Here is a 23,173-nt window from a genome sequence, read left to right as displayed (position 1 = left end):
GCTCCCACCACAATCAAACTGTGTGTGTGTGTGTGTGTGTGAGACAGGTTGATTTAGACTGCTATGCATTCTCCACATAATGAACAGCTCTACATTTCCTCCTCTTGGTAAATATTTGATGCGGCGGAATGATTTTAGCAGTGACGACGGGGTTGGTGGGAGAGGAGAAAAAAAAGTTGTATTTAAAACCTCCAATCCTCGCTCTCACCCTTGTCCTCTTCCCATGTAAATAAGCCCCCCCCCCCCCCCCCAAGAAACTCCACACACCCCTCAGTGAGGGCAGTTTAAAGACCCTACACTGTCTCCCCGTCTCCCCGGCAACCAGCATACACTGGGATCCTGTCGAGGCCTCCCCTTGTCTTTTGTGTTTGGGAGCTCAAAGAGAGAGAGAGAGAGAATTAGAGAGAAAGAGAGAGAGACAGAAAAGAGAAGAAAGACGGGAGGAAAACGAGAGAATGAGAGAGAGTGAGGGGATAAAAACAAAAATAAAAGATGACATCACAGCTATTTTGCAAAAATTTGATGATGATTATAGCACCCCCCCTCCTCTTAACGGGTGCAAAAAAAAGGACGAGAGAGAGAGAGAGAGAGTGAGAGAGAGAGGCCCCGGGGTCTGAATGGGGCATTGTGGGAAGACAGTGGGCACACTGGGCAGCAACACAGAGAACACTAACTCACAGATGATGCCAGAGAGTCTGAAAAACACCCACACTGGGTGACAATGGCAAACTTCATCGCTCCACTTGGCCCCTTGTGAATACACACACACACACACACACACACTCTCTGTCACAAACTTACACACACACACACACAATGGCAGAATACCCGGCTAAGATGCTGTGTTATTCGGGAAATTCGGCAACGGCACACTGAATTCCTTCAGTGCCGCTTTGAGCAGTAGATGGGCCCCCCCCGGGGGGGGGGGGGTTAAAACGCGCACGTACGGGACCATGCGTGTGGCCCATCTCACCGTTGCATCATGGGAAAAAAAGGTGCGGCAAGGCAAGGCCTCCTGACGTGTATCCAAGTATCGCGCCTTCTCTGCGTCAAGTTACGCATATAAAACCATCATCAAACTGAACTAAATCCTTCAAGTTATACAGTCGTATGAAAAATTAACTTTTTAATGTTTGAATAAAAATAGTTGGCTTTCTAGAGTGCCTGCCCATAAAGTGTGGAATTAAACAACCAACAATTATTTAATTGCTCTGATGAGTTGTTGACAAGGTGGTGGAGTGTTTGTGTTTGGTGATGTGTGCATGTACCTCAAATTTGTTTTCTTTGTCTTAGGCGAGCAATAGTTTTCCACATTCTGCTTCCACTAGTAGTAGCAAGCAGCCGGCCACAACAAACGCTGGATTCGCCATTGGCTCAACAGTGTGAGAAGCTGGATAATGGTTGGCACACCGCATGGGACAAATCCGCCCTGAAAAAAAAAAAAAGCCTGTTTCACCATGGAAAGAAATATACTGTAAAAATATGTACATAATTCCTTATGTTGATGAAAAAAATATCACATACTTGTTTATGAAGGTTTGTAATTTTTTTAATTGTGGAAATATGCACGTGTGCAAATCAAAAGAATTTGACTCTTCTTCAGCTGGTCCTTTTTGTTAACTATTTGCTGTCCTCTAGCGAAGAAAATATGAACTACGTGCTATGCCAAAAAGTCTGCAAGGTTTGTCTTTGGGGAAAATACATATGTATTCATTAGAACAAAAATCAACAAACAATTAAAATAAATTACTTTAAAAAACATGTATTTACTCTTATGTAGCCACACAAACATTTAAACGTTCTGGACACATTTTAAAGCTGATTGAATGAAACACTGTGCTCAAACCTTGTAATGTGCGTATGGGTTTTAATTTGTTTTACCAAAGAACAGTTACAGTTGAATGAATAGGAGGATCGATAAGGAAAACATACGTTGATAAATTGATTTTGTTTTGTGATAAATTAGCTAACAAATCCAAATTACTGTGAAGTGAGCAGTCAAGTGCTGGCATTTTATCGACATCTGCTTTTAATGTAACTCAACTCTTCACCGTGGGAAGAGAGGAAATCGACTTCCGTTCTGTCCGTCAAACAAAACATCCCCACCCGCACTCGAACCTCCCCATCATTGTACATATCGTTCCGTGGGTGAATTATGCACGACCCACTACAGCAGTACAGTACAGATAAATTTGTGAGCTATGGCTCCCTCTATTGGTGGATGTCTCGTAAACGAAAAATGCTTTGGTTGACGAGTTTCGAGTTTGTACAAACAATTTTTTAAAACTATTGTTTTGAATGGAATTATACCTTAAAATAATAAAATATCTCTCAATACTGTCCTGTTTTCCTGCATCGGGAGTAACTGCCGTAGTTCGTTCTTAACTGGCGTAAAACTGATGAGCAGATTTGTAGCTCCTAAAATGACAAGACTTACTTGAAACGGTGTGAACACGCCTTTTGTGATTTACTTAGTTTACTTATAGTCGTGAAATTCCAAGACTTACATAGATATTTTTTACAACATCGTTGGCCGCTCTCTCCCTCTCACTTAAGTACGGGCACGGACCTTTCAGATGAGTGAATTTGTGACGTAAATTGTCAGCGTCGCTTTACGGCAAGAGCGTGTTGGTGCTGCTGCTGTGTGGAGGTCAGGGGCATGACAGAACAGAGAGTTCCCAATACAGACATGCTGCTTCTCTTTCGTAAAATACACTTGATGATTTAAAAAACAAAAAAACAAAACACGATTGCCCAATTATATTATTGTAGTTATTATTATATTGGCGTTAAGTAGAACAGCTCGGCGTGGATCATCTTGATCGTTGCGTCATAATTACCGCTCCTTAGCCTAGGCAAGGACTTTTTTCTTTTCTTTTTTTATTCCCACCATCCACCCTGACATGGACAACAACTCGCAAGGCTCTGGTGGGCTCAAGGCTAGCCTCGGTGGTCTCTTCGGAGGTGGAGCGCCGGAATATTCTAACACGGAGCTCGCCGGTGTTCCATGTAAGCGACCTGGTAGCTCGTGGCTAGCTTAGCGGCTAACCGGCTAGCACGCCTAAGTGAGTTGTCAGTGCTATTCAATGTTGATATTTGTGTCGTTTTTCCTCATGTTAGTGTCTGGAATGAGCCCCCTGTCGCCTTACCTTAACGTCGACCCTCGTTACCTCATTCAGGTAAGGCAGAATGAAAAATGAGAGTATGTGATATGATGAAAATATCACAGAATAATGACAATAATTGTGTCTGTTTTAGGACACAGACGAGTTCATTTTGCCTACAGGCGCTAATAAGACGAGAGGAAGGTTTGAGTTGGCTTTCTTCACAATCGGAGGCTCTTGCATTACAGGTAAAATGTTTGAATGTTTTTATGGTTGCTTGTTCTATTTCCATTTTGTTTTATGTTTGTTGTTGTTATTAAAGGTGCTTCGTTTGGCGCTTTAAATGGTCTCAGAATGGGCCTGAAGGAAACCAGAGACATGGCTTGGTCCAAACCGCGAAATGTGCAGTGAGTATGGAATCTACTGTAGTATTACTATCTCAGTGTAAGCAACAGATAAGACAAAAGTGGAAAAGTATGACCTGAGGACCTCTATCAGGCCCACTGAATGTTTATTGGTCATTTAAAATGTATTTATTCATTTATTTTAATTAATTCAATATATGTTTAGTTTCAACAATTTTACATGTCTTGCACAATATCTTACATACTCATTTGAGCTTTTTAACAAACCCTTAGCTACGAATGGCTTGGCCTATCCGTCTGCTTTAAAAATCAAAAGTTTGCCCGCTCCTGAGATAAAATGTCGAAATACGTTCTCTCACCAGGATCATCAACATGGTGACAAGGCAAGGAGCTTCGTGGGCCAACACTTTGGGTTCAGTAGGTACGTCCCAATACCTGACTCACCGCACAAACTCGTTGCTGTGGCGCGCTGACGTCCGTTTTGCTGTCACAGCCTTGTTGTACAGCGCGTTTGGCGTGGTGATCGAGAAGGCGCGAGGAGCTGAGGACGACATCAACACAGTAGCGGCCGGCACGCTAACAGGGATGCTCTTCAAGGCAGCCGGTACAAATGATTCACTTTTATCACAAAAACCTAGCATTTAAACTGGGGGTGTGTAGACTTTTTTCCTTGTTCATGATCTGTGCTTTGGCAGGCGGCTTGAAAGGTGTGGCTCGCGGGGGTCTGGCTGGTCTGGCCTTGTCCAGTGCCTACGCCGTCTACAACAACTGGGACCACCTGACTGGAACGTCGTCACCATCCTCCTCGAGGCTTTACTGATTTCCGCCTCCTCATCCTCTGACATTAGGGCCAAATTATCTCCAGCAGAACCGTGCGCGCAGACTCTGGGATGAAAGTGTTTGTTGTGGAGATGTGTGCGTGCGTGTGTGTGTGTGTGGTCTGCAAGTGGATCTTTTAATGATGGACTTTGCCTTACAGTCAGTGCTACTCTTGTATTTATTTCACGGTGACCATCATTAGAAACTGTACATCAAGAAAAAGAATATGTCTCCCATCATCTGACGTAATAAATCACGGGGAAATACCGTAAAAAAAAAAGGCAAACATTTTATTGTTGTGGAAGCGGCGTCAGTGCAGGAAGAAGTCTCGGATGCGCGTGGCCTCAATCCAGGGGATGTAGGCGCCGGTGCGGGTGAAGACGCTCGGCTTGTTCTCCACCGTGCAGCCGATGGGGCCGAAGCTCACCACGCCGTGGACCTCCCAGCGCTCACGGCCGAGCTGGCACATAAGCGGACCGCCTGAATCCCCCTGAAAAGAGCAACGTTGTGATTTATGTTATCAGCCCCCCCGCCCCGGCCTGGGAGTGTTGGGAGGAGCACGGTGGCAGCGAACCTGACAGGCGGCCGGCGAATCCTCGGTGTCCCTGAAGCCGGCACAGATCATGGAGTCTCGCACGCGGTCGCCCCAGAATTTCTTCTGCCGACAGGTTTTGAAGTCGATGATGGGGAGGCGGGCTTGGTTGAGGGCCTCGGCCAGTGAAACGTTCTCCTTCCCACCTGGAGTATTTCAATCAAACATCATGTCTGCTTCTTTTGTCTCTTTCCCAAACATTTACAGAATGCACAATTGGTCAAAATATCTCACAAAAACAAAAATAAAAAGCTACATCTGAAGTGAACTTTGTAGCCTAATTGCTATTTGGAAAATTGAGCTATTTCACCACACCATGTTGCTGCTGTTTTATGTAGAAAATAAATGTAGTCATCCATAAATCGTCAGGTGTTTTTTGGGGAATTATGTCACTTGGTCTGAACTTTTTTTATTTAATTTACAACAAAATATGCACCTATGCCAGTAATGTATAGTGACTTCCACTAGAGGGCAGAAGGACGGTACACTACAATTAAGTTGTGTTATACCTGTTGCCATTCTTACAACAGAAACAGAATAATAGTGTGTGTTCAACTAAACACGCTCAGATTTTACTCTTTTAATTTGTAAGTCAATTCAAACGTGATCATTATTTCACGATATTTTTTTGTGAAATTACAAGCGGTTAAGAATATGGATGAATGGATCATATTTGGTGAAGTTGATTCGAGGGCAACTAATGTTCGAATGTGTTTTTGTCTCATGTTGGCTATTCACTACAAGGTAAGTGCGCATTTATAGCACGCCACAGCTAGTATCATTTCCGGAATCTTAGACGTTTTGCCGAAAACCGCTAACTGGTTTGATCCCAAAACCAATATGGCGGCTCATATATTGCGTTTTGTGTTATGCTGCACTTTTACCTATGAAATTGTCCTAAAGTTTTCATTTGACACGCAGTTAACTCCAAAACAACGTTTTGGCTTCTTTGAAATTGTCAATTTTCTGAAAAGTAGATCAATACTGCTCACTGGTGAACTAATTTTGCTTGGGACGATTCCGATCATCCGGGCATTTCTGATATATTTGCAATGCAACGCACTTTAAACGGGGGAAACAAACGGCGTATTATATTGTGACTAGCATTATTTTTTTTTAAACTGTCAAATTGTTATAGTAGTCAAATGACATTTCATCACATTTTTAATGGTACCATTTTGTTCTTTTAAAATTGTCATTTAGTTTGTAAGGAGGTTCGACATGACTGTTTTTTCCCCCAGACAGATACCAGTATGAGTATTCACTCCTGAGTACTTGAGTAAACATTGTGAACGAAGATATTTTCTGACATAGATGATGATCCGCCAATGTGCCAATCTGCCGTAGTAAAGGATACACTTTTATTTGTGTGATGTTCTTTCAGACTCACCCCGGGTGTCGCCCCAGCCGGTCACCCAGCAGTAATGTCCCGGCTTGAGACTGGTCTGCTTGCGCGGCAGGCAGGCGTAGCGGATGAAGTTGGACGGGAGGATGTCGGTGGCGGCCTTCACCAGGGCGATGTCGTAATCCAGCTCGCTGTGCACCGGGTAGCGGAAGTTTTCGTGCCGGTAGATGCGCTTCACGGGGAAGACCCTCTCGGCCGTTTCGGAACGCCTCAGCCGATGCTTGCCCAGTACGATCCTCCAGGAGCCGGCGTCCTCAGCCTTACCCCTGAGGTAATGAGGTTATCAACTGCTTGAGTGTCCAAGTGTGCCAAAAATGTGTGTTTTTTTCTCGAAGGGTTACTTTTGGAAACAGTGAGCGGCAGTGAGGATCCAGTTTTTGTGGATCAGAGTTCCTCCACAGACGTGAATGTGATGTTTACTGCCTCTGGGACGAACCTGACAAACAATCACACAGAAGAAGCCTCAGTAAGTACAATCTAAAGGATAATTCTGGAATAATATGAGAACAAAAAGTTGTATTATTGCCACCCCCCCCCCAAAAAAAAAAAGATAATATAGAAGTAGAAGAAATAAAAGTGAGAATGTTACAATTTCATTTCATTTTAATTTATGAGACTGATGTTGTAATTTTACAGGAGGAAAATGTTTTGATTTTATTAGAATAAAGTCATAATATTAGCCTACAAGAAAAAAAATAAGAATATGGGAATGAAGTTTCAATCTTAAATAATGTCCGATTATACGAGAATAATATAATGTTGAATTCTTACACACAAAGACATGGGAAATTAAATTATATTTTGCAAACATAAACTCATAAAACAGTATTGCAACAAAAAGTTGCAATTTACCATGAATAAAGTCATAATATTGTACAAAGAAAAAAAATGAATTTGTTCTGATTTTGGAAAAATAAAGTCCAAGTAATACACGAAAAGTTGCATTTTATGAGAAAAAAGTTATATTACTATTATGTAAAATATAACGTAAATTTAAGTGAAATCAACTGAAATTTTAGGAAAATAAAGTTGCAATTTTTATATTTTAGAAACTTATTTATTGCATTAAATAATCAACTATTGCAATGAAAATAACAACATATATGCAAATATTGGTGGGGGGGGGAAATAGTGCGTACATTTGAATGTTTTCCCCTTTATTGTATTAAATAATCAGTCAATTGACTTATGAATACAAAAAACATATTACCAAAATAAACAATTGTTTAATCATAATTAAGATAATTTTCAATTATAAAAATTTAAACTAACAATGAACTCTGATTTAATTATTAAAATAAACAATATGACATATTTTACGTACACATCTACACATGCATGACCTGACCCATCTGTCCCTTTAAAAAAAGAAAAAAGAAAAAATGTGGCCTCAAGTACAAAAACTTGCCTTCCCTCATGACGTTAGCATATATTCAATTTCCTTCTGAATATACCTGCAAAGAAACCTGCCAGGGCCAGGAGTGCGGTCTGGCCTCGTTCCCTGATACGATCCTCTCGACCATGTTGGGTTTGAAGTAGGCCATCCCGCAGTCTTTGGGCCAGTCTACAAAAAAAAACAAGAAAAAAACAAACTCATGTGCTCAACCATGTTATTGTTATGATTATTCTTATGTGTGTATTCTCACCCAGGTGTAACACCTTATGCTGCCTGCCAGGCGTGTATGTGTACGCGGCCTCACTCAGCAGGGGCAGCATCAGCAAACACACGACATGAAGCGCGGCGGCCATCGTCTTCCACGCAAAAAATGGCCAGGCCGCGCCCAAGCCGGCGTTTTTATAGCAGCAGGTACACGCGCACACAAACACACAATGAGTTGTATCACAACGAGGCGCTGGATTGTTCTCCTGCAGCGATGACTTTACACAAAAAAAAAAAGCCTTTTCACACACACATCTGATAGTACACGTCACTGTACACAACTATCATGTCATGTGACGTACTACAGTGGCACAGTGACCCTTGAATGACCTCTGGGGGTAAACAACAGTAATGCTTCCGGGTTGTTTTGTGTCGTTTAGGGGTCAGCAATTTTTCATAATTTGTTTTCATACATTTTTAGATGTTTCTGCCTTTCTGTTACATTTTTGACATTTTTGGGTAATTTTATGGACATACAGTATTATGGTCATTTTTCTACCTCTCTTCTTCCTTTTTGGACATTTTATGGCAATTTTTTGGCATTTTTTCTGTCTTTTTTTTGCTATCAATGTTCTGACATTTTTGGAAATTTTGCGGTCGTTTTATGGTAGTTTTCAGGATTTCGTCTTTTGTTTTTAGACATTTGATAGTATTTATACGTTTTCTGACTTAAAAATAAATAAAAATTCTGCCTTTTTTTTGTAATTCCAAAGACATTTAATGCTAATTTTCTTCCTTTCTTCTTCTGTTCCTGGACATTTTATGGTTACTTCTTGAATTTTTTGTTTCTGGCGTGGTGCCGAACACCCCCCCCCCCCATGCCACAATTTGGTTAAAAAAAAAATTCTCACACAAATATGTACTATTAGTCAGTCCACGTATGGACACGTATATTTTTGGGTTTTTTTTACAAATTTTCTGATCAATTTAAAGTGTTAAAAATGACTTGCGCCAAAATACTGATTGAGCTAACTTATAAGAATTACAGGAAGAACATTTTACTGTTTTACAATAATTTGTCCTTCAGTATTTAACTTAACAAAAAAGGAAAAACAAGAGGTCAATTGGCAAAAAATCTGTAGATTTTTAGCTCGGACGAGCAAATAGCCGCAAAATATTGTATATAATCACAATAGCTGTGTAACTGACGAAGAGCAATAATAAATAAATAAAAATCAATGTTTGCTTCCATGGATAACTGTTCCGCCTCTACGATACATGTTATGGTGTGAAAATAAGAGCAGACTGGAAGTCACCAGTGAGTTTTTGTTGTTGTTGTTTTTTTTTAGTCTGAAAGGGAATGTGCACGCTCATCTGAAACACTGAATGGTTGCAGCCCCTCATTGCGGTTCAACAAGTTGACTGTCGCTAAAGAGCATAATATTAGGTACAGCCGCATCCCTCGAACCATGGGCTTATTTTTGTGGAAGGCAGTGAAGAAGTCTTCTAACATGGCATATTAAGCTTCAGCACCAAATGAAATGTCTCAAAATCTTTTTCATTTACGTAATTATACGTTTAATTAAATCATGTAGATGTGTAAGTCGTTTTTTTCAAAATTCTAAAACAGCGAGCAATGTGTTCTACCACGAGTCATCAGATTCCATTAAAACAAAAATCATAATACATAAATAATAAATGCATAATAAATAAAATGTATACAAATGTTAAATATAATTATATTCTTCATAAATAAAAGAGAGGGAGGGGCAGAATTCATGACTCACTTGTTATCGGAGTTATGTTTACATAACTCCATAATACAGTAAAAACATACAGTAATGACATTCTTAAAAAAATTATTAAAGCGCTTTTGTCAACTACATTAGTTGAATGAATGGCCATTGTGCTGTTTTTTTTTTTTTGGTATGCCCAGCTTGACCCCTGGGGTCAGTATAAAACAGACAGATGCTCATTTCAGACGTCCTCAGCTCATCAGTACAGCACTAATATTAGTCATTCTTCGCAGAGGATTAAGAATATACGACTGTGACTACTGTAATATTATGTTGTAGGATTTTGTTGTTCCTCTGTTCATGCTAAATCTATCTGCAATCAAGTTAGTCAAGAATCCTGACCCAACACATTTAACATAATAGATAGAAGTAAAATAAGTAAATTAATAATAATTTTGATTTTGTGATTTCAGTCTGTGCAAAGAGCAGCAATAGAGAAGCAGCCATGTACATTGAGCGCAGTGCTACTTAATTATATTTTGTCACGCAACCCCCCCAGGAAGAAGACAATCCCCCCCCACCCCCACCCCAAATCTTTGCCGTGACTATAGTTGTTGTATAATCGGTCTATAAAACTGTAATACGTTCACCTCTGCGGAGGAGCTAACTCTGTGACAATGAGAGCGCCACTGCCACCTACTGTAGTGGATGTGCAATTACACGTTGTGTATTCTAGTATGGCAAAAAAAAAAAAAAAACAGTTTCCTGAGGTCACACTCGAGTCGTCTTTGATCTTTTAGTCATCTTCGTTTTTCGAGCTTCCACACCACCCTGGTCTCAGTGACCTCATCACGCTCCTCTTCCGGATGATCCCGCGTGACAGCGAAGGAGATTTCGGAATGTCGTCATTTCCCGCGGCTCCTTCGTCCGCTCTACTGGCTTCACGAGGCGCCTCCTCGGTTTGGCCTCCCTCGTCTCGCGCCACCTCCGCAAGGGTCTCGTCTGGGCGTGGCACAGGAGGAGGAGCGGGAGGAGCGGGTGCTTTGGTCTTCTTCTTGGAGGGCCGTTTGACAGTTTGGGGGCTGTTGTGGAGCTCCAGGTGTTTGCGAATGGCGGCGGTCAGGACCTCCGGCTCCATGGACGCGCCGTGGACGTCCCAAGTCATGCCGTCCTCGTCCCACTGCACCTGCTTCATGCTGCTCCTCCTCCTCCCCCCCAGCTCGCCTTTCTCCGCCTTAAGACACGACCTCCTCCGCTCCTGAACGTATTTCGGCTTCTCCTCGTCCTCTTCCTCGCTCGGCGGGAACATGCTGGAGGAGGGCGACACCAGGTTGGAGTTGGAGCCCACCGAGGCCTTCAGGTCCAGTTTGGATCCGGGCGGCGAGCCCAGGAGGGAGTGCGAGGCGGAACCGGCGGGGGACAGCGTCTGCACGGCCGCGTCCACCATTTTCGGTGGCTCCCTTTGGGCGCCTCCCCTGGAGCATGGGCAGCCCTCACGCAGATGCGAGTCACTCAAAGAGGAGACCAGGGGCGACCTCCGTGGCTGGGGTTGCCATGGCAACTGGAGGTGGCACACCGAAGCTCCTTCGTCCGGTTCTTGCACCTCGTTCGCTGAGCTTGACACCCGAACTCGGGGATCGGACATCGGGGAAGTCTCCTCGCCGGGGAGGCATCCGTGGAACGCCGACGCGCCTTCCTCTGAGCACACGGACGACGCCATCGGGGAGGGATACTGGAAATAAAGCAAACGGTTACCCAAGATGGCGTCGTCGTCTGTGCTCGTCGGCTGGAAAAGGAGCTCAGGGGGCAGGGTGGATGATGCCAGAGAGGACCCTGGGGAGTCTCCCTGCTGGCCGAAGGGCGCAGTGGACTCGAAACAGAGCCCTGGGGAGCACCCCTGCTCGGGTAGCAGCGTGGTAGCGGACGCCGGGGACGAGGCGTAGAGCTCCGCCGACGGCAGAGTGGGCGTCAGCAGCGGGGAGATAAACGGCGAGGAGGCGAGAGTGCTCGGAGAGCTCGGCGCGGCGCAGCAGGACGCGTCCCTCGCCAGGCTGCCGGGACGTGACGTCCCGCCGCCCCACACCACCGTGTCGGGCGTGCTGCTGCGGCTGTGCGCGCTGCCTCCGCCGCTGCAGCGGCTCCAGCGCCGCATGTTGGCCACCCAGTGTTCGCTGAGGGCGGGCGGGTTGTGGGCGTCGGGCGAGTGCAGGCTGCCAACGCGCTGCCACCCGTGCAGCTGCTGCACCCTGGGGCCCTGTTCGGCATTGGCGCTGGAGCTGCGGCGCAGGTCGGCGCCGGTCCACGCCGGGTCGCGCTTGAAGACGTCCATGAAGCTCTTGGAGACGGAGAAGATGGGCGTGTGGGCCTCGCCGTCGTCCGCCGGGCCATCAGTCAAGCTGGAGTAGGAAACGGACGGGCTGACGGAACAACACACCGACGGGTAGTTCTCGGAGTGGGGTCGGACGGGCCTCGTCGCCATGGCAACAACCTGAAAAAGACACCATATTGGTTCACTTTATTTCAGGATACAGAGGCACCTTGACCTTTGAAAGTTAAAAAAGTGCAAAGACTAATAACGATGTTTTGACCCTTTTAGTTTTGCTGATTTTTTGGGGGGAGGGGGCGTGGCTAAAATGGCACCATGTGATGCACTGTCTCCACTCCCCCACTATATAAGAAGCTGAGCGCCTTTGTTAGTATGGTTTTCCAGAAGCGTATAGCTCGCTAGCTGTGACTACACCCTGAAAACGGCTGCTTTAGAGTGCCTTGTTGTACACCATGAGTGTGCGCATGTCACACAAAGAAAGAAAGAATTAGTCAGGACGGAAAACGCTTTCATAAATGTCAGATTTAACAGGCAGCATGTGATTTTGCCTGGTGTGGCTACTTTAGAGTGCCTCGTTGTCAGCTGTGAGTGCATGCAAGTCACAGAGAAAAGGCTGAAAAGCAAGGTAAAAAAAAAAAATCTAACATCACAGCCAACATGTGAACAAGAGTTTCCCACATAATTTTAGCTGCAAATGCTACAAGTGGCTATGGAAAATGGACGGATAGATATAGCCCCAAATTAACCTAAATGGGATTATACAATCCAGATTATGTAATCGTTTAGACGAGATTGAAGTTGAGGGCGCACCCTTACACATCCGTGTCATTTTAATCATTCAGGTCATAGAAGTTCTTCTGACTTTTGTGTATAATTTGCCACCTTATACTCCGCAATTTACGACACTTCCTACCTTCAAGTGGCGTCCGCTATTTGCCGGCTAAATAGCGTCCCGTTTTCCTCCCGACATCTTTTCACAGTCCTCACATTCCTTCCGTGTTTCCTGTGGCGCTGAAGTATCATGCGAGTCGAGTGCGTGCGCGAGAGAGAGCGGGTGCCGTGGGTGTGGCGCTTCTTGGCCCCCCGAGGATTAACTGGCCACCTGTCATCCCATTAGCCGGTGGCCAATCTCTGGCCGCCGTGTGTGTATGTGTGTGTGGCTAAAGAGTTAAGATCAGGTCAGCTGGCAGGATTTGCATGCATACTTATTCTTGTACTGGATAAGATTAATGAATTGTTTCCCAAAAAATTCTGCCAGTCGTCCGTTTTCCTGTTAAATCAAGGTTGTCCAAACTATGGCCCGGGGGGGGGCATTTGTGGCCCGCCATCCATTTTTCAGCGGCATATACCCAAAAAAATGACATTTGACACGGCCTGCAAGGCGAGTTAAAAATAGTCAGTCAGCTTTTCTAGATATGCAAAATATTGAGAGAAAAAAACTTAACTATTCACCTTATAACCTTCAACATAAAGCTGTTTAGTAGCAATTTATCAAATTTAGCTGGAAAAAAACATATATATATAATTGCTTGCTTGATTGATTGATTTTGGCTGACCTTGCATCCTTCCATTGTTCTGTAGCTTATGTGGCCCTCCAACAAAAAATTCTGAACACCAAATACCAAAGATGGAGCCTATCCCAGCTGACTTTGGCGAAATTTCAAGTTCATTTTTATTTAATGTTTTGTATTTGTTTATTTAGAAATATATTTTATGTTTTGGTATATTTTTACTTTATGCTATTTTTTTAGTATGATGTTTTTATTAGGTAATCAGATGTTATTTTAATGTGTGTATTTTTTATTGTTTATTATTTTATTTGATTTCTCAACTTTATTTACCTTGGATGACTTTATTATATATTTTTATTTCATGTCTTTTCGTTTTTTTTATTCAGGTATTATTATTTTTTAAATGTATTTACTTTTATTTAAATTTTATTTTATTCTATATTGCATTTATCATTTAATGTTGTAGGTGTATTATTTGTGTTTTTCTGTATTTCATTTTTTTAAATTTAGGGTTTCATTTAAATCATTATTGTATTTTTCATTTGTTTTCCATTCTCATTTCAAGTTGATTTAATTATAGGATTATTTAATTTTGTTGTTTTTGTTTATTTAACCAGCGAAATTTAGTATATTTGAGCTAGTTTCTTTCGTTTTTATTCAGGTATTTTTTTAATTTGAACTTTAATGTGATATATATTTAAATGTTCAGCACACACTTGAGCTGATGTGCTAATCTGTGATACTTGGGTTCAATCAATTCCATACAATTCAATTCCTCTCTTGTCCCAAATAAAATGACTTACCAATAGAGGGCGTGAAGGTGTGAGAACCTGCCAGCTGTGTCCATCTCATACACACACACTCACGCACGCACATACACATTTCAACAGGCAACATATCTGAGAAGTAACAAGAAGAAAAACTCCAAATTAAAGGTAAACATTACAAACGCACCACGTGAGCTGCTCCACCTTTTGACTTCGGCGTCCCTGGTGCCACGTCATTCAGGTCTGATGGTTCCGGTCGGCCTCCTCACCGCAGGACTCCTGGTGCTGCTTTTTTTCATTCTTCTCCTTCTGGGCCTGGTGACGTTCTGTCTGTTGAGGAGGAAGAGGAGGCGCGATCGCAGACAATACCAGGAGCTGGTCGCCGCTGCGCCTCACATCCCAGCATGCACCCCTTTGGCCATCCCGGTTTCACAAGGCTCCTACGTCAAGTAAGTTAAAAAAAAAATAATAAAAAATTTATGAAAAAGTACTACTGCATACTCATAGATCACCATAATGTGTCCCTCTCTGGTTCTCGCAATGTATTTGAAGGCCCGGCGAGATCCCATTCACGTTGCCTCCTCGCTTCACAACGCCTCAGAGAGAGACGGAGGAGAAAGCGGAGGTGATAAAGATGGAGTCCCACGGGGACATTCTGGCCCATCGGGGATCTCTTTCCGTTCAGAGTAGGTCAATACTGCTTGTGCTTGGATGACAACATGTCACTTATTAATGGAGAAAAGACAAACCCAAAAATGTATTTTCAGTAATATGCTGTATGAGCTTCCACGAGTCTAAACTCGGTATTCTGGTTAATATTACATTTGTGGAATATGAAATAAGCTGCAAAATCCACCTGTTGTTATCCATCGCAGGGGGAAGCCATTTTGTTACTTGCTTTCCACTGAAAATGACATCACAGTTGCTAAGGCTCAGGGAACCACTAATCACGGCTCACCTGTTTTCTGAGTTTGGTCATGTGACATTTGCGAGCTGAGAAGTGATTGGGTGTTACTTGAGCCCTGAGCAACTACTGATGTAATTCTCAATGGACAGCAAGTGACAAAATGGCCACCCCCTTGTATTCATGTTCCTGACAAAATGGCTACCCCCTTGTATTCATGTTCCTAACAAAACGGCCACCCCTTTGAATTCATGTCCCAGGTTGGTACCCAGTGGGAACGGTTCTGGCCGGCCTGTATTCTGGCCCGGGTTCGAGCGAGGTGGTAGCCCCCCCGCCCGGCATGGCCACGCGTCTCTGCTTCTCGGTGGAGTACCGTCACGGCGGCGAGCAGCTGGCCGTCTCCTTGCTCCGCCTGGGCAACCTGCCGCCTCGTTTCCACGGTAACGTCACCCTGGTGCAGCTCCGCCTGCTGCCCGACGACCGGCGCCCCCGCCAGGCCAAGGCCAGGGGCACCGGGCCCGACCCGGAGTTCAATGACTTCTTCGTGTTCCAGGTGAGAATGTGAGCACACTTGATGACGATGTATTCTTGTTAAAAGCTAAAAAAATATTTAAAAAATATAATTAATACAGGAAAATACCAAAATATAAAATAACCTAAAACACAAATGACAACTACAACATGACATGATAAACACATTATAGAATAAAATAATAAAAATAATAAATAAAAAAAATGAAAATACATGAATTAAAAATATAATAGTCATCTAAGGTGAAGTAAATGCACAGGTGTCTGCAGCGCGCGTGTCACGGAGCACGCTCAGTGTGTGCGTGCTGAGCGTGGCACACGACGGCAAACGCCATGCAGTGGGCCAGGTGCTGTTTCCCTTGCAGGGAGAACTGGGCCAGGCCGGCAGGTTGCTCTGGAGGGACCTGGACACTGAAAAGCACCATCACGTATGTGCACAAGTGGCACAGTGAGGTCACTATTGGGCGTTAACTGCCGGTTCACCGTACTAACGTTTTGGTGTCAGTGTTCAGAGCTGGGTGACGTCTTGGTGTCCCTGAGCTACAACCCAACTCTACAGCGCCTATCCGTGGAGGTCCCGAAGGCTCGAGGAATGCAACCTCTCGCGGATGCGGGTGCGAGGTCCTCTAGGTGGTCTCTTCACACCCAACGTTGCTTCACTCGCTTCAACGTGTCGTCCGTTCCTCAGGCGTGCGCGCGCGGGTGAGTTTGCAAATCCACACTCAAGTGGTGAAAATCAAGAGCAGCGGCGTGGTGGCGGCGGACGGCGAGCCGGCCTTCCACCTCAGGACGAGCTTCAAACTGCGGGCCGAACACGTGGACGAGGCCTGCCTCCGCTTGGAGGTGCGGCGGCAGAACGAGGACATTCCCTCAGGTGCGTCATCGTGCACTGCGAAAATATGTGCAATACAATTCTCTCATATTCATCTTCAACAATTTCTCATTATCGGTCTTTCCCAGAAGCCCCAGTCCCACTGGGATTTGTAGTGCTGGGGCCATTTATGTACGCCAGGGGTCCACAGCTGCAGCACTGGATGGACATGGTCAACGCACCACTTCAACCGGTCAAACTGTGGCATGGACTCTGCACTGCCACTTGAAGCACACTTGTGGAGTGTGTCCATTTGTGGAAATATATTCCAGAGCTGCTTAACGCAATAAAAACAAACTGGATCAAGGGTTGATGCATTAAAATGTAACAATAAAGATGATCAGTTATTTCGAGTGGCATGTTTACCACAAAGAGAGAGAGTGGGGGTAGAGGGGGGAAAATACCGCTTATGTCCAGTAGATGTCGCTGTTGCTACTTTGCCGCTCGGAGCCGCTGCGTTTGAGCGTCGTGTGAGAACTAACTCAGAAGTAATATGGAAAGTCCCCCCGATAGATCAATATACTTTATTAAAACATTCCATTGTGGATATGAAGCTCCTAATTTCGTCTGTTGCGGGGTTTCCGTATGACGCTGTATTGTTTACAGTAGATAAAGCGAGGAATAAAGTTGAAATAATGATTACGTCCAGGGGTGGCGCCGGTCGTCACTTGTGGCGCTGAATTAGTAGCGTAGAGTGAGAGTGAACCCGGAAATACCCAATTCCCTTTCCCGTTCATGACAGCGTGTTTACAGGGCGACTTATGTAGACATTAATACTGATTTTCATCATGAAGATAAATGAGAACACGTTGTTGGAAGGACACAAAGTTGTGTTGGTGCCTTATAATGCGGAGCATGTGCCAAGGTAATTGCTATCAACGTCAACTCTCAGGAGATTAACTAAAATGTTGCACACAAAAATATAGATACTGTATTAGTTATTTATTTTGGGTCAAAGATACGTTTACACTTTGAAATTAACGTGTTTATTTTATTACAGGTACAGTAGTGTGAATAATGGCAAATTAAGTCCAGGATAAAAGAAAAGGAAAGGAGGAAAAATAGTAAAGAATTCAAGTATTTTTGTCTTGAGCACGCAAGGAAGGAAAGAGGAAAAGATGATGAAAGCAGGTCTGAGGTGCAAAGAAGGCAGAAAAGTTAGTAGGAAGAATGCATAAATCAAAAGTGGGCCAGAGGGAAGGACAAAAAAAAACCTAAATGTTAGAAGTTCAAAAAAATGTATACCTCCATTTGGTCTACCCTGTCTCAGTAAATTAGAGATTTTTGTCTGTGTTAGGTACCATGAGTGGATGAAGTCTGTGGAGCTGCAGCAGCTGACCGCCTCAGAGCCTCTGACGCTGGAGCAAGAATATGACATGCAGCGCAGCTGGAGGGAAGACGTCGACAGTAAGTTATCTGCATGAGACAGATCCACCCCTAAAATGAGCCTATCACACCATTTCAAAAATCTATGCTGAAATTATTTTCCTATAATTCTTGATCCACTCAATCCACGGGCATTGAGAACTATTTTGAAAATGTGCATATCTCCTCTAAGGGAAGAACGATTGGATTATGTTTGATGTTTGTTTTCCCAGAGTGCACCTTCATCATCCTGGACAAGCGGCGCTGGGTGGACTCTGGTGCCGAGGAGGCGCAGTGCATGATCGGAGACGTCAACATCTTCCTGACCGACCCCGAGGATCCTTCCCTGGCCGAGCTGGAGATCATGATAGCAGGTCAACAAACCACCTCGATGATCCACTAGCAACTTTTATTATTTTTTTTTACTTGAGTGGTTTATTTTATTTGCAGAGTCCGACTACAGAGGCAAAGGCATCGGGAAGGAGGTGACGCAGATGATGATGCACTATGGTAAGCTTTTACTGTACGTTTATAATTTGCATACATTCTATACTATGAAGTACTCATAGTACTTTTTTTTTTCCATAACTCCAGATCATGTTACGACAATGGTAACTTTTTTTTTTTAAAGAGAAGTAAATCTTTGGATTTTTTTCACTGATGATTGTCTTGTCTACCACCAGGGGTCGCCAAACTTGGCATCAGCAAATTTCAAGCAAAAATCGGCCTGGACAACGAGGTCAGCATCTCCATGTTCAAGAAGCTACACTTCCACCAGGTAAAAACAATATCAATGATTACAAATATGAGTAAGAAAAATAATTTCGACTACAGGAATAGTTACGAGAACTAGAACAATTCAAAGAGGAAAAATGCCAAACTGAGAATAAAGGTTTTTTTTTTAAGTTACCTTCTGAACTCTTCACTTATTAGAGGGATAAAAAAAGTAAATGTTTCAAAGTATTAATTTTTTTATGGTCAGCCCAAATATAAAACTATGGCTTTGACGCCATATTGTTGTCAACTATGTTGAAGTGAGTCGCACATTTAATCAAAAAATAATAATTTGATTCCACAGGTGTCCGTGTGTCAGGTGTTCAAGGAAGTCACCTTGGAGGCGACAGTGGACGAGTCGCTTCGTCGAAGGTTGTCGCAGCAAGTGGGTCACATGACCGAGCGGGACTACCTGGCGGCCCGCGGCGGAAGACGGGAAGCGGCGTCACAGAAGACCACGGACACTCCCATGTGAGCTCGTTAGACAAAGGCGAGGAGTCAGCACGTTTATTTCATGGCGTGATCACATTGCGAGAGGAACGCCGCAAAGTGGCGTGAGAAGACAAAGGCGCTTTTTAAAAACAGGCGGTTGTACAAAGAGCGACAATTCCATAGGAATTTTCACACGTGTGCCCCTGCCCCCCCCCCCTTTTTTTTTGTCTCTGCGTGAACGAGAAGCGGTGGCGGCCATCTTAATGACAAGACTTTCTTTAAAAATCACACTCTTAGCTTTTGGACGTTTGCATGGAATCCAGGAAGTCCTTGACGGCCGCGGACAGGTCGCCGAGGAGCTGGCGGACCACGCCCTCTTGCTTGCTGGCCCAAGCCAGGCCCCGGTCCAGGGCGGCGTCCAGCGACGCGCACACATCCTGATGCCGCAACTCCGTCAGCCGGCAGGCGGCGGTCGTAACGGCCACGGCGAGCAGCAACAGTAGGAAGAGCTTGACGATCACGCCGAGCACCGAGCGGCAAGGCTTGGGCGCCGCCCGCGCTACGGTCTTCTTCTCTGCTGACGTGACACAAAAACTTGAGATGCATTTGTTTCCGTGAAAACACCAAATGTTTGTTAAGCCAAGTTGAATCTTTTGGGACAAAATTCCGAATTTTTGCAACGATGATATGAAATAAATTATTAGAGTGCACTTGCGTTACCTGAGGCGTGTCCATTTTTTTTCTTGCTCTTCTTCTCTTCCTTCTTTTTCTGCTGCTGAGGCTGCGGCACCTGGGTAGCAGTGGCGGCGGCGGCCACCTGAGCGTTGTACTCCTTCCGCCGCTTCTCCTTCTCCTCGGCCTTCTCCCGTTTACGGGCCTCCTTCTCACGGGCCTCGCGGTCCCGCTTCTTGGCCTCGCGCTTTTTCTCCAGCTCTGACGGGATGACAAAAAGTGGTTTTCTTCTCCATGATAATACACGAATAAAGTTTTTCCCAGAAAAGGGTTTTTACTATTACTTGATTATTTTATGAGGAAAAAGTTGCAATCTTATAAAAATTGTCTTTTACAAATCATTATCCCCCCCCCCCCCCAGAAAACAGTTCTAAGTTCACCCCCCCCCAAATAGTTGTTAAAAAAATTATTCAGACAAACCATACATGACAATTGTCATTTTAATTATTAATTGATTTTTAAGCAAAGTTGTATTTTCTTCTAAAATAAAGAAAATGTGTAATATGACAGTATACTTTTTTTATTTTAGTAAAATCACGCTTAAAAAATTACGATCCTATTGGATTTTTCCCCCCTAAAAAAAATGTCCTAATAAGATAAAAGTCTTTTTTTTTGGGTCATAATCTTACATAATTAGTTGTTTTTTTTATCCAAAAAAGTACTGCCCACCACTCCCCTGACAACAAAACCTTTATTTCCCCTCTGAATTGTTTTTTTTTGTTTGTAATAAAAAAAAGTCATATTACAAGTATGTCTTTTTTCCCAAAAATTCTTCCAGAAAAAAAAAAGTACTTTCTATCAGAAAAATATTTTTACTTTTCTTCCAAAAAAAAAAACACTTTCTGCCTAAATCAAATATTCAGATTCCTTCAAGGAAAGGACTCTTGTATGTAATTGTATTCTTCCAGAAAAAAAGTTCCCAAGGAAAATTGTTACAAGCTTATCAAAATAATAAATGTTTGTATATTTTCAGAGCCATTTTTAACATTTCTAATATTCCGTTGACATACAATTTGTGAAAGATCAAACTTTGTGTTTCTTGACTGACCTTTTTCCCTCAAAAGTCGCTTCTCTCGTGCACGGTCAGCCTCCTCCTGAAGCGTCAGCATGTACTTGAGCACCTGACAATCCCCCCCAAAAAAGAAAAAAAAATCGTTCGACTTGCCATCTTTTTCTAGTGTTTCGTTTCTGCGTATCTTTCTTACCCTGGTGGCGCACTGTTTGCACTGCTTCACATCCAGGCAATCTCCCGCCGCCTTGGCCAGGCCCGCGTCCAGAGGATTGTCCTTCAGGTCCAGCCACTTCAGACTCTGAAAGCCCAAAAAACAAAACCCGTCCTATCAGCTTAGCAGCAGTTAGTGGAATACCGCTTTTGTTTTGGTGCGCGTTTCCACCGACCCGCAGCTTGGAGAAGCCGACCGGCAGGGTGATCAGCTTGTTGTTGTACAAGTCCAAGTGCTGTAAACTGACCAGGTTCCCCAGGTCATCCGGCAAACAGGTCAGCTGGTTTTTGCTCAGGTCCAGCTTCACCAAGTGGGTTAGGTTGCAGAACTCTGGCTGCCGTGTGAATAGGAAAGAAAATAGAGCTCGGGCATAGGGTTTCAAGCCAGGGTTAAAGCAGGGTACGGTTACAAAGTGGGGTTTCAAGACTGGGTGAGGAGAAGGCATGGTTGGGGTTTTAAACCAGGATTTAAGGTTTCAATCTAGGTTTACGACTTCAAGTTAGGCCTAGGTTACAATTTCCAACTAGCGCTTGGGTTTTATTAGGGTTGTGGCTTCATATTAGGGTTTAAAGGCAGGTTCAGTTTTAAAGCCAGAGTTAGTGTTTTAAACTGGGATTAGGGGGTTCACAGAAGGTTTTAAACCATGGTTAGTTTTACAAATCAAGAGTACATGGTGTAACAATGGGACGAGGCTATGATGTTCTTTTAATTTTTATTTTAACCCATCACCAGATAAAAAGGGAAGAAAAAAACAAATTCAAAACTACAAAAGTTTGCCATGTTGCTTCTACACGACACGTGAACAAGTGTCTAACGTAAGCAAAACTAATCACCAAAGAAGACTGTCGCATGTTTACAGGTGACAATTGAGAAAGAATGGACTTATCGAGAACACGTGGACAAAAAGACTGTCGGATCTTCGTTCGATCAAAAGAAGACTCATTTCCTGAGAAGAAAATTACGACTCTACTCTTCTGGAAGCCACAACGTGTGTGTGAAAGCTGATCCAAGGTCAGCGAAGACGCTACTGGTGAGCGAGCATGCGCTGGCCTTGGCTGCTCGCCTGGTTGGGTGGGCCTGCTGGTGGCGTCCGGGAATCCATTTACCAATTCCACATGATTGGCTCTAGCTGCAATTTATACACGGACATTACTCAAGATGAACTGAGCGAGGCGTGTGCAGACTTAAGTCTGGGATTGATAACAATATGAATCAATGACCATCATAATCAATTTATATGACTGATGCGTATAATAAGAATCGATGGGGACGGGTTACTAATTAGCCAATGTTGCAAATGATACGATGTGATCGGTGTAACCTGTAATAATGTGTCCGAAAGGAAAAAATGAATAAAACAAAACAAACAAACAAAAATTGTACATACCGGCAGGGAGGTGAGGTTGTTGCACGACAAGTCCAAAAAAGTCGCTTTGGTTAATGAAGCCTGTTGGGAGGAATGTATTACTATTTGTTAAGTAACGAAAGTGCTGAAGTGGAAGGAGCGGACATGTAGTCAACTTTAAATGTCACCTAATAAACCTTAAATATTCATAACGGTGCATTTTCAAGCAACTCACCAGCTCCTTGACGGGCACCTCGGTGAGGTTGCACAGACTCATATCCAACTCATTGTCGGATATTTTGTCTTTTAAATTAAGCACTTTGTTGCTTTTACTCATTTTGTCTACCTGTGGAAACACACGCACACAAAAATGACTCACGTGACGGCCATTCTGTGGCATTTTATTATTATTTTATTAAACATTTTCATTTAATGACGAACTCACCTGTTTTTTACGTCGTGTCAAAGCTGTCTCGGAGCGAAGCAAGCGACAAAAGCGAAAGGAATTTGTTGCAAATGTAAGAAAAGTGAAATGAAAAGAGGCGTTGAGACGCCGTGTGTTGAGTGTTTAGGAGCTACTCGGACTCTGAATGAAAGTCCACGTCACTGATTTGAGCCGCGCAGGGGAGGTGAGGCTGAAAGGCGCGCCCCCTACATTACCGGAGGACACATTACACGCACACAAAGAAATACACCGCAAAAATGATTACGAAAATTCATACAATCCACTGTAATGAGTTTTAACGGTTGTGAATTTTGCCATTCACCTCC

At 43.7% G+C, this 23,173-nt stretch overlaps 6 protein-coding genes across 14 annotated transcripts; 3 read left to right on the top strand and 3 right to left on the bottom strand.

Moving 5' to 3' along the window:
- The first annotated feature begins 2,598 nt into the window (after positions 1 to 2,598).
- On the top strand, positions 2,599 to 5,148 carry timm23a (translocase of inner mitochondrial membrane 23 homolog a (yeast)). Its single transcript, XM_086063807.1, has 7 exons — positions 2,599 to 3,009; positions 3,121 to 3,179; positions 3,259 to 3,352; positions 3,427 to 3,511; positions 3,832 to 3,890; positions 3,963 to 4,073; positions 4,165 to 5,148. Exons 1-7 carry the CDS (start codon positions 2,904 to 2,906, stop codon positions 4,287 to 4,289), a joined length of 639 nt encoding a protein of 212 aa, XP_085919933.1. The 5' UTR covers positions 2,599 to 2,903; the 3' UTR covers positions 4,290 to 5,148.
- On the bottom strand, positions 4,449 to 8,071 carry LOC147156810 (chymotrypsin-like elastase family member 2A). Its single transcript, XM_086063806.1, has 6 exons — positions 7,932 to 8,071; positions 7,740 to 7,849; positions 6,627 to 6,721; positions 6,271 to 6,551; positions 4,863 to 5,026; positions 4,449 to 4,778 (listed from the first exon to the last, which is right to left on the bottom strand). Exons 1-6 carry the CDS (start codon positions 8,032 to 8,034, stop codon positions 4,599 to 4,601), a joined length of 933 nt encoding a protein of 310 aa, XP_085919932.1. The 5' UTR covers positions 8,035 to 8,071; the 3' UTR covers positions 4,449 to 4,598.
- A 2,156-nt stretch (positions 8,072 to 10,227) lies between these two features.
- Positions 10,228 to 16,120, bottom strand: LOC147156809 (uncharacterized). Of its 7 annotated transcripts, XM_086063798.1 has the most exons (4): positions 15,503 to 16,120; positions 14,430 to 14,665; positions 14,262 to 14,357; positions 10,228 to 12,109 (listed from the first exon to the last, which is right to left on the bottom strand). In XM_086063798.1, exon 4 carries the CDS (start codon positions 12,098 to 12,100, stop codon positions 10,418 to 10,420), a length of 1,683 nt encoding a protein of 560 aa, XP_085919924.1. In that variant the 5' UTR covers positions 12,101 to 12,109; positions 14,262 to 14,357; positions 14,430 to 14,665; positions 15,503 to 16,120; the 3' UTR covers positions 10,228 to 10,417. The 7 variants fall into 7 exon arrangements, with proteins under 7 accessions (XP_085919924.1, XP_085919921.1, XP_085919918.1 ...); XM_086063795.1 differs by lacking the exon at positions 14,262 to 14,357 and having other exon boundaries at positions 14,413 to 14,665; XM_086063792.1 differs by lacking the exon at positions 14,262 to 14,357.
- syt15 (synaptotagmin XV) lies at positions 14,318 to 16,833 on the top strand. Its single transcript, XM_086063799.1, has 8 exons — positions 14,318 to 14,393; positions 14,467 to 14,674; positions 14,778 to 14,911; positions 15,390 to 15,682; positions 15,921 to 16,088; positions 16,166 to 16,274; positions 16,349 to 16,534; positions 16,621 to 16,833. Exons 2-8 carry the CDS (start codon positions 14,472 to 14,474, stop codon positions 16,758 to 16,760), a joined length of 1,233 nt encoding a protein of 410 aa, XP_085919925.1. The 5' UTR covers positions 14,318 to 14,393; positions 14,467 to 14,471; the 3' UTR covers positions 16,761 to 16,833.
- A 358-nt stretch (positions 16,834 to 17,191) lies between these two features.
- On the top strand, positions 17,192 to 20,102 carry nat9 (N-acetyltransferase 9). 2 transcript variants are annotated; one of them, XM_086065222.1, is made up of 6 exons: positions 17,192 to 17,396; positions 17,829 to 17,938; positions 18,130 to 18,270; positions 18,347 to 18,419; positions 18,580 to 18,674; positions 18,975 to 20,102. In XM_086065222.1, the coding sequence occupies exons 1-6, from the start codon at positions 17,320 to 17,322 to the stop codon at positions 19,226 to 19,228; spliced, it is 750 nt and encodes a 249-aa protein (XP_085921348.1). In that variant the 5' UTR covers positions 17,192 to 17,319; the 3' UTR covers positions 19,229 to 20,102. The 2 variants fall into 2 exon arrangements, with proteins under 2 accessions (XP_085921348.1, XP_085921349.1); XM_086065223.1 differs by having other exon boundaries at positions 17,213 to 17,396; positions 18,347 to 18,406.
- On the bottom strand, positions 19,143 to 23,009 carry lrrc59 (leucine rich repeat containing 59). 2 transcript variants are annotated; one of them, XM_086065220.1, is made up of 8 exons: positions 22,848 to 23,009; positions 22,638 to 22,748; positions 22,445 to 22,504; positions 21,233 to 21,391; positions 21,040 to 21,144; positions 20,883 to 20,955; positions 19,823 to 20,035; positions 19,143 to 19,679 (listed from the first exon to the last, which is right to left on the bottom strand). In XM_086065220.1, exons 2-8 carry the CDS (start codon positions 22,737 to 22,739, stop codon positions 19,396 to 19,398), a joined length of 996 nt encoding a protein of 331 aa, XP_085921346.1. In that variant the 5' UTR covers positions 22,740 to 22,748; positions 22,848 to 23,009; the 3' UTR covers positions 19,143 to 19,395. The 2 variants fall into 2 exon arrangements, with proteins under 2 accessions (XP_085921346.1, XP_085921347.1); XM_086065221.1 differs by having other exon boundaries at positions 19,143 to 19,676.
- Positions 23,010 to 23,173: the final 164 nt, after the last annotated feature.

Source organism: Leptonotus elevatus, chromosome 20 (assembly GCF_054856555.1).
Source record: "Leptonotus elevatus isolate MCC_2025b chromosome 20, RoL_Lele_1.0, whole genome shotgun sequence".
Classification (NCBI taxonomy): Eukaryota; Metazoa; Chordata; class Actinopteri; order Syngnathiformes; family Syngnathidae; genus Leptonotus; species Leptonotus elevatus.
Note: the sequence above shows the minus strand (reverse complement) of the source record. Positions and strands in the feature narration are given on the sequence as shown.